Below are 15,141 nucleotides of genomic sequence, written 5' to 3'. Positions count from 1 at the left end.
GGCCCGCTTGGTCAAGTTGGCATGCCTACTTTCCCAGGGGAGATATTGCTTGCTAACCAGTAGGTGTCCTACCTGACACCAGGGTATATATATGTTACAGTATGATTGAAAAACCAGTCAGGTTTTCTTCGATTTCACCTCCCGTGCTCCTCCGCGGCGGGGCGGGGCCCCCCATCAAAAAAAGAAATGACGTCTCGGAGGTACAGAGACTAGGGGGAACGATAATTTACGATTCTGTCCCTATCGGGACATAACTCGGATGGCCGAAAGTGACTTTGCAACGCTCAGCATGACGTGGCTCAAGTCACCTTCAGACAGCACGCCTCCATTGGTGAAAACTAGCGCACCTTTTTCAATCTGTTTTCCTACTCCAATACACTGGAGGAGTAGGGAGGCCACCTTTAACCACTGCAGATGTGCCAATTATATTCTATTTAATATAGCAACACACAGGTTGGTTAAAATCATGTTTTATTAATAAAAAAAAATGTTGAGTGTACAAATGTAACGAAATGGTAGAGAGTGTACAAATGTAACGAAATGGACCCTGTGAGAGGGCGTTTCACTGCCGGCCACATCAATTAATACTGCATTATAGGGTTAGACGATATGACCTCACATTAGTATCACGATTATTTCAAACCTTTGCCTCGATTACAATTAATAAACGATTACTTTTTAGTAGTAATCTAAAAAATGGCAGATCGGAACGCATTGTGAGCTTGTAGATGGGCTGTTTTCACAATTGTTTGCATGCCACCATTGCACAACAAAGTACTATATAATACATGGCTTAAGTGGTTAATCGGACTAATTGATTTTGACGATTTATAAAAAATCTATTCATGTCAATTTTGTTGATATATATAGGACATAAAAAAAAAATATTGCATTGCTTCTTAATTAATTGATTAATTTATGAGCAGGATTAAGTCTGCTACTGGTTCCAAATCTTGGTTTCGATATACATCTATTTGTTAATTGCCCAGCCCATGCATTCCTCTTCCTCCTAGATCCGAAACTCTGGGGAGCGTCCCAGCAACGAGCAGATCATCCGCTTCGCCAAGCTGTTTGAGGATGAGTTGACCCTGGACAACCTGACCAGACCCCAGCTGGTGGCACTGTGTCGCCTGCTGGAGCTGCAGTCCATCGGCACCAACAACTTCCTGCGCTTCCAGCTCATCATGAAGCTCAGAGCCATCCGCGCCGACGACAAGGTGACAATATCACCGAGCAGTGGTTCTCAAACTGTTTAATTTCAAGGACCCCCATAACTCTGAAAGCGTACAAATGGAACCAAATGGATCCCTGGACCGCACATTGATAAACACCGTCATTGTAGAATGAATGTCACTTTAACCACATCATGAACTCTAGAGTCCATGCTGGGGAAAACATTTGGCGATAATGGCAGATCTACAAGCTTACAGGAATGCATTGTGAGCTTGTAGTTTGGCTATTTTCTGCGAAGAGATTTGATGTGAAGGGGAAAATGTAGACCAAGTAATAGAGCCCTGGAGGTATATACGGTTTAAATGTTAATTATGCTCTATATACTTTGTTGTACGACAAATAGCAAAAATAGATCTACAAACGTTGCGACATGTTGTGAGCTTGTAGATCTGCCCTTTTGCTATTTTTGTCACACTAAAGTGACTGATTCTGACCTCAGTTTAGTACAAGCTGATTTCTATCTTCTGAATTGACCCATTCTGATCCCAGTTCAGTATGAGCTGAAGGCTGTCTTCTAATCTAAACGATGTCCTGTCCATTCTTCCAGCTGATAGCAGACGAGGGACTGGAGAGTCTGAATGTGAATGAGGTCCAGGCTGCGTGCAGAGTCAGAGGGATGAGGTCTCTGGGAGTCACAGAAGACCGACTGAGAGAGCAGCTCAGCCAGGTAAAAATAATGGACTAAATGAGTGTGTGTGTGTGTGTGTGTAGTAAGTAGTGTGGTAAACTTGACCAATTTCACAAAAAAAACAAAAGAACAAAGGACCTTTTGCTTTACTAACTTCCTTTTCTAATAGATGGGGTAAATGTATTTAGTATACAGAATTGTGACATCAGACATAACATGGCCTCTGTTTGTTTCTCCATCTGTAGTGGTTGGAGCTCCATCTAAACCAGCACATCCCCACGTCCCTGCTGCTACTGTCCAGAGCCATGTACCTCCCTGACACCCTGTCCCCTGCTGACCAGCTGAAGAGCACTCTGCAGACCCTGCCTGAGATTGTGGTACGCTAGCGTGGCTGTGTCTCTATTTTATATGTAGTTTTATTAGGAATCTGTTACGGGGAGGTGGTGGGATGGCCAGTTACTCAAGTGTGTTTAAGGACCATACAGGTGTCAATATGTGTCTATTTACAGCTTCAGCCATATATTGCACATAAACATACTGTAGCCTTTTTTTTCATGAATGCTAACATTTTTAGGCTTTGCATTTGGTTACATAAAAAAAAAAGATCTACAAGCTCCCAATGCGACACGTGAGCTTGTAGATTGGCTATTTATGTCAAAGAGATTTGGTGTTGAGGGGAAAAAAGGAGGGGCCAAGTACAGCCAACTGGGGGACCCCAGTCAACAAAGTATATAGGGCCTTGCCTAGGTTGATAAGGAGTGGGTATGATTGAAAAGTGTATTCTTCCAAACTAAATGGTCTCTTTTATCAATATATGATCAATCATCATAATTTTCTCAATCCTCCCCTCCCCTCCTTTCCTCCCCTCATTGCCCAGACGAAGGAAGCCCAGGTGATAGTAGCTGAGATGGAGCTGTCTAAGGTGGACAATAAGGCCAAGTTGGAGGCCACACTGCAAGAGGAAAAAGCCATACGCCAGGACAATAAGGACAGAGAGATGGAGAGGTTGGCCGACGCTGCAGAGAAAGCTGCCAAAGTAAGAGGCCGACCTGCTGTCTTATCTATTAGTACCTTTTATACTGTAATCTTTCTTATTGAAGTTTATAAGGACATGCAAAAAATAAACTTAAAAAATGATGATAAAATAGTTTTGTCTCCTAGGTCATTATGATTCATATTTAATAGAGTGAACGTTACACATTACAGTCTTAGTAGATGTCTGTCTATTAAGAGTGTGATATATAGCCGTAATTGAAATGCTTTGCTCCCAATTGAAATATTCACTGTAATAAGTTAGTATGGATGGTAACAGAGACTTGCTTTCTTTCTTTCTTTAGATACTGAACAATTTACTTAATGGCAGGATAGAAATGAACTCATGAATCTTTAGCGCTTTCATAATTTCTACATTACAGTATTACTACTTTGAAGGCCCACTATTAGTTTTTTGTAGATAATTGTTATTGACTGTTCTTCATCTGTGTCGTCCATGGGAGGGTGAGGAGGATCTGGAAGCAGAAAGAGCCAAGCGGGCCCTGGTGGATACAGAACGAGTCTTGTCTAGTGCTGATGTGGCCAAACACTCTGAGATACTCAGAGACACTGCACCTGTCTTGGACACAATGAAGGTAATGTCTGTCAACACTCACTCAGTACACCAGTTTTTTTTAAGCTGGACTTTGGACCCATACTGTAAGATCTTTATTACATGTAGATGTGATGGCAGGATTCCCCCCTCATAGATTTTGTTGACTGTGGTGGATTGTTGTATTTTTTCCTTTCTACTGTAATGAACACCTTCCACATTAATACTGTACATGGTACAATGTAATGAAATTTATGATTTATGAGACCATACAGAACATTGATCTGGTATATCGGAGGATTGTCAACTCCAAAAGTGCTTACATCTTGATCTGTCATGTTGTACCTGTTGTCCGTCACTTGTTTGATGTAATGTTTTTACCAATCACCCTGCCACTCTCTGCCATACAGTTTGAACAGTGGCAGAAGTTCCTGCGTTTCCAGGTTAGATTGACAGCTGTCCCTCTCATCCAAACCAGTTTAGCCCTGCATGTGTCTGGTTTCTCCCTAGATACCCGGGGACCCTCACCTAGATCAGAGAGTATTTTCAAAGGCTGTACAGTGTTTGTTTTATACTTCTTGGACTGCTAGATGGGTGGAGTTTGCCACGTGTTTATGATTGAACACAGTGTTACAAATGGGGAAGGCATAAAATGCACACATATACCCAGTATTTGACAGTGTGCTATGATTGATTGAATGTGATTTGTTAGTTAGTATACAGTACTTTTCTGTCATTCGCAGTTGTCCAAGTTTTCCTACTTTATCAAAATGTACAGCATCTGCCAATGTCCCTGTTTTACAGCCAGTTATATTGGTTTAGCATAGAATAGGGCCATCAAATGATTGAGTGTATTAATTTACTAAATGTCACGCATCGGTTGCTCCAAGTTGGATAAAATAAATACTATACTGTATTAGGGTATTTGAAAATGCTATTTGAACCAGGTTTTTATGGACCTTCTACCTCTCCTTTATCCTTGACACTCCTGGGGTCAGACACTGTATTAAAGGGGTAGTTCACCCCCAAAATAACTTTTTTTCTATTGATTACTCACCCCATGGAGCCTTGAATTCATAGATATTTTTTTGTTTTTGTCACATTACTAAGCCAATAATTTGATTATAATAAATTTGTCCCCATTGATTCCGGTAGGAGACACAAATGCATTTGTGTCTCCTACCGGAATCAATGGGGCTAAATTTATTATAATCAAATAATAAAGGAAGGAATGCGACAAAAACTAAAAAATATCCATGAATTCAAGGCTCCATGGGGTGAGTAATCAATAGAAAAAAAGTTATTTTGGGGGTGAACTACCCCTTTAAACCCTTTCCTTCCCTAAATAACAACCTTTTAGTTCTATAAGTAAGTTTGTTGATATGCTATGGATACACCCGCTAGGTTATTCAAACTCCTTTTTCTACCCTTTTTGTGGGGTTGTGGGTTAATATTTTATCTGTGTATGTTACTTGACATTTTTATATATTTATATTTATGTATTTTTAGGATGTATATACATTGTATTGCAAAGTAATTGATGGATACATTTTCAAAATGCTCATGAAAACTCATGATTCCACATTTCTAACACACCCACTGCCCAGTATGTGATTTTGTGTCATTCGTGTCACAATTTAAAAAACTTCTGATAAATGAAATGGAAAATTTGCTGATTTTCAACATGAATCCCATTTTCTGATGTGAGGAGATCAATAGTGTGCTAAAACCCCTCATATTAAATGACACTTTTGACATCATGGTTTTTGTCAACATTTAGTGGGAAAATACACAGAAGACTGTATGTTTTGACAGTATGTTACTGATCTCTTCAAATCAGAACCATGGGATTCTGGTGGAAAATCTGCAATTTTCCTTTAACACTGAGGATTATACTGTGTGTTGGCTATTTTAGAAGAGGGTACCAAACAACATATGTCTCTTTTTGGAAGGAATCTTTTGTATTGATGGTGTATTTCATTTCCAGGGAGAGGAGATTACCAAGGAGGAGATTGATACGTTGGGTGATGCCTGTTCTAAACTGAAGGAGCAGAGGAAGCTGTTGACTCTGGAGAAGGAGGAACTGGAGGACTTGAAGGATGATGTGCAAGAATATAGCGAGGTGACGACCTGACTCACACTGAACACTTATCCCGTTTGTCTCAAAATGGATGTAGCCATGATGAGCCAAAGTGTTTGTGTGCATTATTTGGTGTGTGAGTGACACATTAAGGTAACTTATTTGAGGCAGAGGCTGACAAGAACAAGGCCAAGAATATGTATACGTTTTGTTTGGTTAGGGTTTGGTGGACAAGTAGTTTGGGACGTGTGTTCGTATGTCTTTGTGTTCATGTTTTTTTTTTGTCTTCTGTAAGCATGAAGGATTTTAGATCAGCATGTGTGTGTGTGTGCTTATTGTAGGTGGACAATAATTGATGCAGATACTACAATATATTTCATCTCTGTTCATAGGATCTGGAGGAGATAAAGAAGGAGCTGTCTAAGACAGGCCAGGAGAAGGCGCTAGAGGAGTCTAAGGCAAGCCAGCTGCTGTCCAAGAGGGTCAACCGCATGATTGGACGCATTGGCAAGATCATCGGGGAGCTGGAGAAGGACAAGGTGGTACTGGACGGACAGATGGACAGTGGAAGCAGTCCACCTGTCGGGTAAGTCTTAGGAACGTTGGGGACGTCACCCTTTTCGGTGGTACTGTCAAACCTCGGTTGAATTAGCTGAAATGTATATCTAAATATTTCAAATTTCATTGAACTTTTAAGCAGGCTAAACCAATTTGTCACAATACCATATAAAGTATAACTTGATAATAATGAGTTCATGAAATAACATTGCCTCAGGTCTGATCATTGTTCTTTGCCCTAGAACAGTTGTTTTTGTCTTTGCTGTGAAATTCACACATTTACATATTGTAAATGTGTGTTGTCCAATGCCTCTGTGATCATGTCTATGTATAGTAGTTTACGCTGTACCTAATATCATCTTCATCATTAGAGATGTTCCGATACCATTTTTTCCCTTCCCGATTCCGATACCCGCACCGCAACTTGTGTATCGGTCGATACTGATAATCTAATTGAACATAAAACAGTAGTGCAACATCATTCAAAATACAAAATAATTATTTACTGTAAATTATATATCATTATGTGATAAATGATGTGGTATCGGATTGGCATAGACTGGTATACATACCGATACCAGCATTTTATGCGGTATCGGCAGCTTTTCTGATATTGGTATCGGAACAACTCTATTCATCATCATGACTATCCTCAGCATCATTACTAAGTAAATGGTGGTGGAGAGATTATAAAGAGGGGGGACGAAAGGTTTCCCAGAAATTTAAAAAATGTCCCATTAAAAATTTCACAGATTATTCTTTGAGAAATGTAGTGGCACCAAAAGGTAAGCTGAAATGTGGAAAACATGCCTCCCGTTTCCTTGCTTGGTAAATGCTAACATTGCATCATGGATCAACCACCAAAGCGCCAAAATTACACCGAAAAAAGGAACAGCTATTCATTTTGCTTTTGCAGTAGCTTAGCCCCCAGTAGCACTTTATTTTACAATGTTAATTGTAGGACTGTACCGGTCATACATCCATTGCGAAATAAGGTTTTAGCTGGCTTTAATTTCTGTTCCCTATATCGAGGTGCTTTCCATTGGGTTGTTGTACACTCACGTTACTTACTGCATCATCCGTCTTTTAATCTTCATCATGGATGAAGTAACAGTAACTATTCAATCAAATGATTTCGATTGAAACTGCTTAATTTGAAAGATTTCAAAGATTGAAAGCTAACAGATACAATTTGGTTTGTTAACAAGAGTTGGTCAGAATAACTCCTGTTAACAAATATTAATCTCAAACTAGTAATAATCTAAAATGAGTAATTGTTCAGTAGATTGGTACACTTAATTGCATTTCAACTTTTTTTTTAGAGCATGTTATTCCCCTGGTGCAATTGTTAATTGAATTGGTAATGTATGAAAAGCAAAAGGCTTTCCAATTCAAACCTTTAGATGTAGGACATCACATTTCAGCACCTTTGCTCTAAATAGAGCAAATGGCTAATTGTGTAGTCAGGGAACCTTGAATCCAACACACAGTTGAAAGCCCCTTGCCGTGCCCTCCTGACCTCTGGCCCCCCTCTCCCTGATCTCAGCCACCATTTTATGTCAGTGTAATAGTAATCGTTTCCTGTATACAGTCTCTTCTACACCTTCAGGGAGAACCTGGTCAGCATTGACGAGCTCATCAACATCATGAGGCAGATTCAGAACATTCCAGAACATAAGCTGCAGAGCCTCGCCGACGCACTGGACGACAACAAAGATGGCAAAATCGACATTGATGATGTCATCAAAGTATGTTGCGAATGGGTTTTTGGGGTTCATTGTCTCCGCCAGGCCGAAGGTGTGGCCGAGACTTATGTTTTCGCCCCTGTCCGTCCGTGTGTGCGTCTTTCCGTCTGTCTGTGAGCAGCTAATCTCCAGCACCGTTGGACCGATCGGCAGAACCTCTGCCCGAATCACATTGGCCTGTTTTTGTCCAAAACATCGCACAAATCGGTACACATTATCTCTATAGTCATATGATCAATACGGCGGATCTGTTTGATTTTTCATATTCCATCCTGATTGGCTAAGATCCATCCTGATTGTCTTCCAAAATTTGCAGGAATGGCCCATTTTTAACGAAACGCCTCAAATCATGAACACACTGTCCGATTGCCGTGAAACATTGCATGTAAATTCCCACTAGGCCATGGAAGAAATCAAATCTGTAACGGGCAGATTTCTGTGAGCAGTTAATCTCCAGCACCGTTGGACCAATCGGTGTGAAACCGTTTGGAACAAAAAGCCTCAAATCATGAACACAGTGTCGGTGATCACCGTGAAACATTGCTGGCCCACAATAAGCTACCTGCCTTGGCTGAGACCTGTGGTCCACGGAGCACATTTTTCTAGTTTCTTATCACTTTACATTGATTGACATTACAATCAATAAATTATAAACATAAAATGAAAATGGTAATGCAGTTCCACCCTCAAGCAATCCCTAGCATCTCTGCCAGACTGAGAATTAAGGAAAAGAAAAAAGCAATGCACACCAACAAATCTTTGCTAGGTTGCAGACTCAGGAAAAACAAGATGACAATAAGAAGGAAAAGTCGCACACCCCAGTTCCACATTCAATTAAGCCCTGCAGTCCTTCCAACTGGCAGTGACAAAGACATTGACTTTGAGATGTACAACACTAATACTTAAGGATCATTATCAATAAGGTCATTGACCTGTGGCACTAGGACTTCAATTTAGATAATGCTTAAGGTGAAATGGCTTTTTTGCCAAGCTCCTGCTTTAGGTCCTTGGCATGGACCAGAGATGAGATGAGATTAGACTATAACTGATCGCTAATTTGATATTCCCTCCATCCTATCCAGGTAGTGGAACTGATCGACAAGGAAGATATAGACATCTCTACCAACCAGGTGGCTGATATCATGGCAATGCTGCAGAAGGAAGAGAAGCTGATGGAGAAGGAGAAAGCCAAAGAGAAGGCTGAGAAGGAGCAGGCAGCTAAATTTAACCGCTAACTTCTATTTCAGTTCCACAAATATAAAAGGTGGGCCCTCGTTTAAGTGAGACTCTTGAGATGTAACCCGAATCCTCGAAAGCTCTGGACACCCGACCACACTGAACAAAATCGTGGAGTCGAGGTAATGTCATGAGGTAACCGCTACCTTCTTGAGATATTGTTATGTTATAATTTGGGCTCTAACAATTTTATTTTGACAAAGAAAAAAAAGGCTAATTGGATTATCAAAGGTATCCCTTTCCAAGGTTTAGAAGTAAATGTATGCACAAATTTAAGGAGGGAATTTCAATTGCCACTTTATTTAACTCTTTTGGACGAATTATATATACCATTTGGTGTGTAAAATAATTTTGCTCAGTTATTTTTTAATACATAAATACATAGAGGGACACAATGATATGAAAGTTTAGAGCTCCCAGAGAACGAAAAGGAATTATTCCAAATTTAGTTTTTTTTATTTATATTTAGGGTTGAGGTGACCCATCTCTCCTTTCATTTCACTCATGCAGCCATCTCATGAAAGAAATGTTCCATGACTTTGCACGCAAAATAATCCACTTTTACCAGCGTCATTCCACTCAGTTTGTTATCCTTATTAATATTCATTTCTGCTTTTGATTTTATTTGGTTTATATTGCATGTTTTTATACGAGCTCCTCATATTCATATGTAATGAAAGTGCTATTTATTGTTCACATCTGAATGTAAGACAGGGTCTTAGCAAGTGTGCTGCTTGAGACGTAAGGTGTTGGTTGTAACCATTCTAACCAAAGACATATTTAGGCATAGATTGAATATTAAAATCCCATAACCATTTATTTCCAAAGTCCTATATATTCATATAGGAAATAATCACTACTTTAAGTTTCTAAGACATACAAGGTATTGTCCGAAAGTTTGTTTCATTGGTAAATTTGTCATTGTGAAACAATACCATCAGCACAGTTCTCTCTTGAAACACGAAAGTTTAATGGTGGCACATCTGGTTATGTGGAGACTTGGACTTAAAATATTTACATTTAAAAAACATTGATGACTGACAGGATTTTCTTCTGTAATTAAGATCATTAGCAGGGTGAGAAATACCAACCATAAGACAAACAATGGGGAATGTATTGGTTTGAGTGGTATGTTGGTCCACTGCCAGTGTTTTTTCTACTGCTATTCCATAAGTCTTCTTGGTTGGTAGGATAGTGAAAATTGCAGATGAATTTGTTAGAGACTGTGGCCTATAGACAAAACAGCTAGCTTATTGCCCTAATGATTTTGGACCATTTGTGTTTGTATATGTTGAGCACATGAGGAGTACAGTAACCTTGCTAACCCTGACTGTATTATGCAAAGTGGCCTTGTCTTGACCATGGATTATACAATCCATAAAATAAACTAGCAGAAATGTAGTGTAGCTATATTATGTGTTTTGTATTATGAGACTCCTTGCACTTTGATTGGGGAAGTTGATGGGTTGTTAATTGGTGTAAACAAGGATTACGAGCTCAAACACACATTGTCAATGTATGACTCTGGGTGGCAGTTCGTTTTTTTTGCATAATCCTCCTTTTATTTCTGTCCTGTATAAAGTGGTACTTGAGATAACGTTGAGTGGACACTTGCCGTTCTCTGTCTACCTGGAATGCACAGTAACGTTAAAATGATTTTCAGGAACTGTCCCCATTTAAATGCGCTAGACGGCAATGATTATCAGACTCTGTCAAATGCACATGTCAACCGGGGATATGCATGTCTGCAAATGCACAAAGGACAAAGTGGCACTCCAGATAACATGGAGTGGACACCCTCTATTCACTCTTTGCTCTGGAATGCACTGTCATTCATTAAAATGATTAAGGAGTCTTGTCTGTCCTCTACCAGCAACAGTACCCAGGTCAGACAGACACGGCTCTCTCTCCCTTTGACAGGACCAAGGGGCTCTGCTTGGCCTGGCCCCAGTCATAGTGATAGGCGGCAGGGTAAACAGTCAGCCCATACATGGGCCACAGCCAGCCACACTGGAGGCCTCTGTTTAGGTTAGGAGTTCTCTGTCAGTACGTGGCACAGTTCTCAGCCGCATTAATCATCGCCCCCGTGTAAACATGTCGTTATGTGTGGAGAGGAACGTCGCGACAACCCCTCTCTCCCCCTTGGCACACACACACCCGCACGCAGGTACACACACACACACACACACACACACACACACACACACACACACACACACACACACACACACACACAAACTTTCACTCGCTGTCTTTCTCTCACACACATACACAATGTTTCCACCATGGTAGTGAGTGAGAGAAAGTGGTGTGTGCGTTTCAGATACCTGACAGGTTTGTTCTGGGATGAGGAGGAGGAGGGGTGGAGGGGGGGGGTGAATAGATTAGTAGCAGAGTGGACATGCTTGTGGACATGACAGGGTCAAGGGTCAAGGGTAGGATAAGGCAGGGTGTTGTTGGCAATCTATATCAGTACTCCCAGTAAATGTTTGGCAATTGTAATTCCATACCCACAACTTGAGATGAGATGTGATGTTTTGATACACTTTTTTGTTTCTCAATATTGATTAAAGGCCAATTTCATACCAGTATAATACTCATTTGGTACCAGTAAAGGCCTATTTGGTACCAATAACAGCTAAATGTATGCATTTTCAAGAAAGTGTCACAACACTTTTAAGTTGAAAATAGGTCATTTCTGTGTAGGAGTTGTGACACGTCGAAGAGTCGGCTGACCATATATAAATTGGCCCCAAGTGTTGCTTTCTGATACTCAGCCCTAGTCCTGTAAAACACACCCTAGTATGTGTTTATTGGCAGCATGATGCACATAAGCATGTGCTCCAAAACGAAAGAGACTACAGTCACTGCTCCAGCACACACAATCATATATTTAACAAAACATTACAAAACCCCAAAACAACAGGCCTCGAACGCGTTGCATCAGAGCTGCTTCATTGGTCACACTGTAGACTAGAGTGTTACACACAGGTCACAGCTGACTGCTCGCAACAGGGTTACTTTCTTCTTGCTGCTAATCTGCTTCTGTTGATGTTGAGGAGGAAGATGGAAAAGGAGAAGGGTAGTTTTGTAGACAAAGGCATTCTGACAGTGGTCTTATGTTAGGCAATTCTTTGCTGGTGTTGCTTTTAAAACTAGCTCAGCAAGGAACACAACACAATAAAGCCTGAAAAATATCACCGCCTCAATGTTTTCACAAAGGATGACCAGTGATCACAGCGAAAATGCACTATATATTTTGTAGTATAATTTGTGATGAGTTGCTGCTTTAGTGTGTGGAATCAGGGTACCTATTGTTTGGAGTTGTTTGTTGGCAAGGAACTGAAAAAGGTGCATTATGCGCTACCATGCAAGCCGTCCTCTGATGTTGAGAAGAGTTGTGTATGTTGCAGAGGTATTAATATGTAAAGCAATAATGTGTAATTCACTATATACCTTGAAGAAAAATTACTACAAAACCTTTTAAGGCTGAACAATATGTGTACAGTCATAGCCTTAGAGATTAAACTTTTTTGTAGATTATTCATATTGAGGGCGTACATGGAAGTGCAGCTGTATGTGTGTGTGGGAAGAGCAACAAGGTACAGGAGATGAGTGTAAGATTGGTCCATTTTGAGCAGCAATGGAGCTCGGCTCATCATCAGGGAGATCATGGTGCAGGACTAAACATTGCTCAGAATTATCATGCACTGTACTAGTACAGTATATATACTGTATATCTATTGTGTATATGTGAAGACACCAAATACCGGTGGGACTGAAAGTTTGAAACCAGACCGGATTTTGAAAGACGTTGCAGTATATTCTCTTCATAACTTGACTAAATTGTCTATTTATGATATAATATTCCTTAAATACTGGTTATATACAGCCACTGATCAATGCAAGCTTGAGACTACTGAAGTTGTTGTTTTTTTGCAAACATAATGAAAGTCATGTTATTTATTTATTTAATCATGGTTCACAAGTTGATATTTTTTAAACTGGAACAGTAAATGATCAGGTAGTTGATTTGGTTTTAGTTTAAAATTATATCTGAATCCGGAAACATGTAAAGAAAAGATACGTTTTTTTTTTATTATTGTGTATTCATGATGAAAAAATACATTCTGGATATTTACAGAAGTGGCACATTAAACGTTGAATAAATGGATCCTTGAGTAATTGAGTGTGCTGTACTTTGTTTATATTTTTTTGTGTTGTCATTTCTATTTTTCTGCCATGCATGTCCCACCCCATCACTCAATGCTTCTTTCCCCCACAACTATTTACTTAGTTTAGTTAATTTATTTACTCGCCATACCAAACTTTAATACAACCACCATCTTCTATCATCTGTCATCCAAAAGCTCTGCTTTTTTTATACACACACCAACAACCATTATTTGTCATCCCTAGACCATCATTCCTCTGGCCTTACCAGGCATACCACACTCTTTGCAACTCCCCACAAAATCTCTGAACTTCACCACGGGAATGCGACCATACAACTATTTTTCCAGCGACAATTTTAACTCTGTGCGTAAGCCGTTACATGCACAGGATGAGGCTTCACACGAGCACAAGAGGTATGCTTTTCAACTGCTTGTGGCGCTGGGTTCGAACTTTTAACACTTTATTGCAATGGTAACGGCAGTACTTAACCTTAATGAAGTTCTTGTTGGTTGAAATGCACAGTGTTAAATTGCAGACATAAATTCAAGTTGGCTTCCATCCAACACCTGACTGAGAGCCCTTTGGATGTGCAAAGTACACTTTGTACTGAACTGATTGTTCTCATGGCTGTCTCGTCAAGTCTTTGTGGCACAAATCTGATTCTGAAGCACAGAGGGAAAACTAGAAAGGGGCACTCCACAGAGTGCACATCTCTGCCATGCTGGGTTGCAGCTGTCAAGACCCGAGGAAGTTGCAGGGGGAATTAGCATTTCTACGACATAAGGAGCAACTAAGTGCATTTGTGGCGCTCCTGTTGGGCGGAAGTGAAAGTGCTTTTGGAGGTGTGCTCTATAGTTGTTTCTTTGTTAGAAATGGGCCCCTCCCACTAATTTGGGAAGCCACTATGGAATATCAAAACCCTGATGCAACATTACTCCCAAGAATATTTGTAACAAACAGTGGCATTTGTGGCACCCCCTATGGGTCTATGTGAAATTGCTTTTGGCACTACGTTGATAGAGGCCCTACAAAATGTTATTCAATTCAGATCTGAGAGTTGTTACGGGAAGTCGGAAATTCAAACATAAAACGTTTCAAAATGATGCGTCATTTCTCCGAACCCAGCACTCAGCAACAGTGTGTGTAAGCCTTTTAAAAAGCCTTGAATTTAACATTGAAGCACATTTAATCTCAGGAAGTATGAAGCTATTTGCTTCAGGGTAGTTTTGTTTTTTGAGATGCAGTATTATGATCGACGAGAAGTTGATTAAAGACAGAAAGAAATGCCTTTTTAAATGTGTAGTTTTGTTTTATGCATACCATTAGGAAGTTATTGGTATCATGTTTTAAACCAAAGCCATTAACATCAATTAATCACTTAATTAATATGAGAGAGGGAGGGGGACGGAGGGAGAATTAATGCCCTTTAACCATGACTGACAATTGTTAATTATGTGCATTCAAATGTGAATGAAAAAAGTTATAATGCAGTGTAAAATTGACCACTGATAATCAATGAATAACGAGTTTTTATTTTGTATATATATATGATGGCAATTTCAAAAAGTGGAAAGAGGAGTGTTGCACTTTACGCAATTTATTTTGGGCCCCAGCCATCGTTTTATTAACTGTAAATGTTACTGAATGTCTTCTGTTTTTCTTTTTTTAATTCTATTTTGAGGTTGATCTTTTTTCCATTTTTAGTTTGGGCTAAAAGTGGATGGTCTAAAGATCACTCCTGTAAGCTTTTGAATTGTTATTCGTTGAGAGGGGATTGCATGCAAATTTATTAACCAACATGATCTACAGTATCAATGTATTTTTTACTACAGTAACCTAAGTCTACTGAACTTGCTGTCATAATATTGTTGACGTGATAGAACAAAGTGCATAACACTAC

At 39.8% G+C, this 15,141-nt stretch overlaps 1 protein-coding gene across 1 annotated transcript in view; it reads left to right on the top strand.

The window, feature by feature from the left end:
- The window catches only part of letm1 (leucine zipper-EF-hand containing transmembrane protein 1), a 29,707-nt gene extending 16,457 nt beyond the window's left edge, over nucleotides 1-13,250 (top strand). The window contains exons 6-15 of the mRNA XM_080413861.1: nucleotides 1,014-1,217; nucleotides 1,781-1,900; nucleotides 2,107-2,238; nucleotides 2,739-2,897; nucleotides 3,358-3,489; nucleotides 3,857-3,889; nucleotides 5,434-5,568; nucleotides 5,919-6,112; nucleotides 7,676-7,832; nucleotides 8,912-13,250. Of these exons, the coding sequence (XP_080269987.1) occupies nucleotides 1,014-1,217; nucleotides 1,781-1,900; nucleotides 2,107-2,238; nucleotides 2,739-2,897; nucleotides 3,358-3,489; nucleotides 3,857-3,889; nucleotides 5,434-5,568; nucleotides 5,919-6,112; nucleotides 7,676-7,832; nucleotides 8,912-9,064 (1,419 nt within the window). The 3' untranslated portion in view covers nucleotides 9,065-13,250. The remainder of the gene's footprint in view (nucleotides 1-1,013; nucleotides 1,218-1,780; nucleotides 1,901-2,106; nucleotides 2,239-2,738; nucleotides 2,898-3,357; nucleotides 3,490-3,856; nucleotides 3,890-5,433; nucleotides 5,569-5,918; nucleotides 6,113-7,675; nucleotides 7,833-8,911) is intronic.
- Nucleotides 13,251-15,141: the final 1,891 nt, after the last annotated feature.

This window comes from Gymnoscopelus braueri (genome assembly GCF_963280865.1).
Source record: "Gymnoscopelus braueri genome assembly, chromosome: 19".
NCBI classification, from domain to species: domain Eukaryota; kingdom Metazoa; phylum Chordata; class Actinopteri; order Myctophiformes; family Myctophidae; genus Gymnoscopelus; species Gymnoscopelus braueri.
This window is presented reverse-complemented; position numbering and strand designations above follow the sequence as displayed.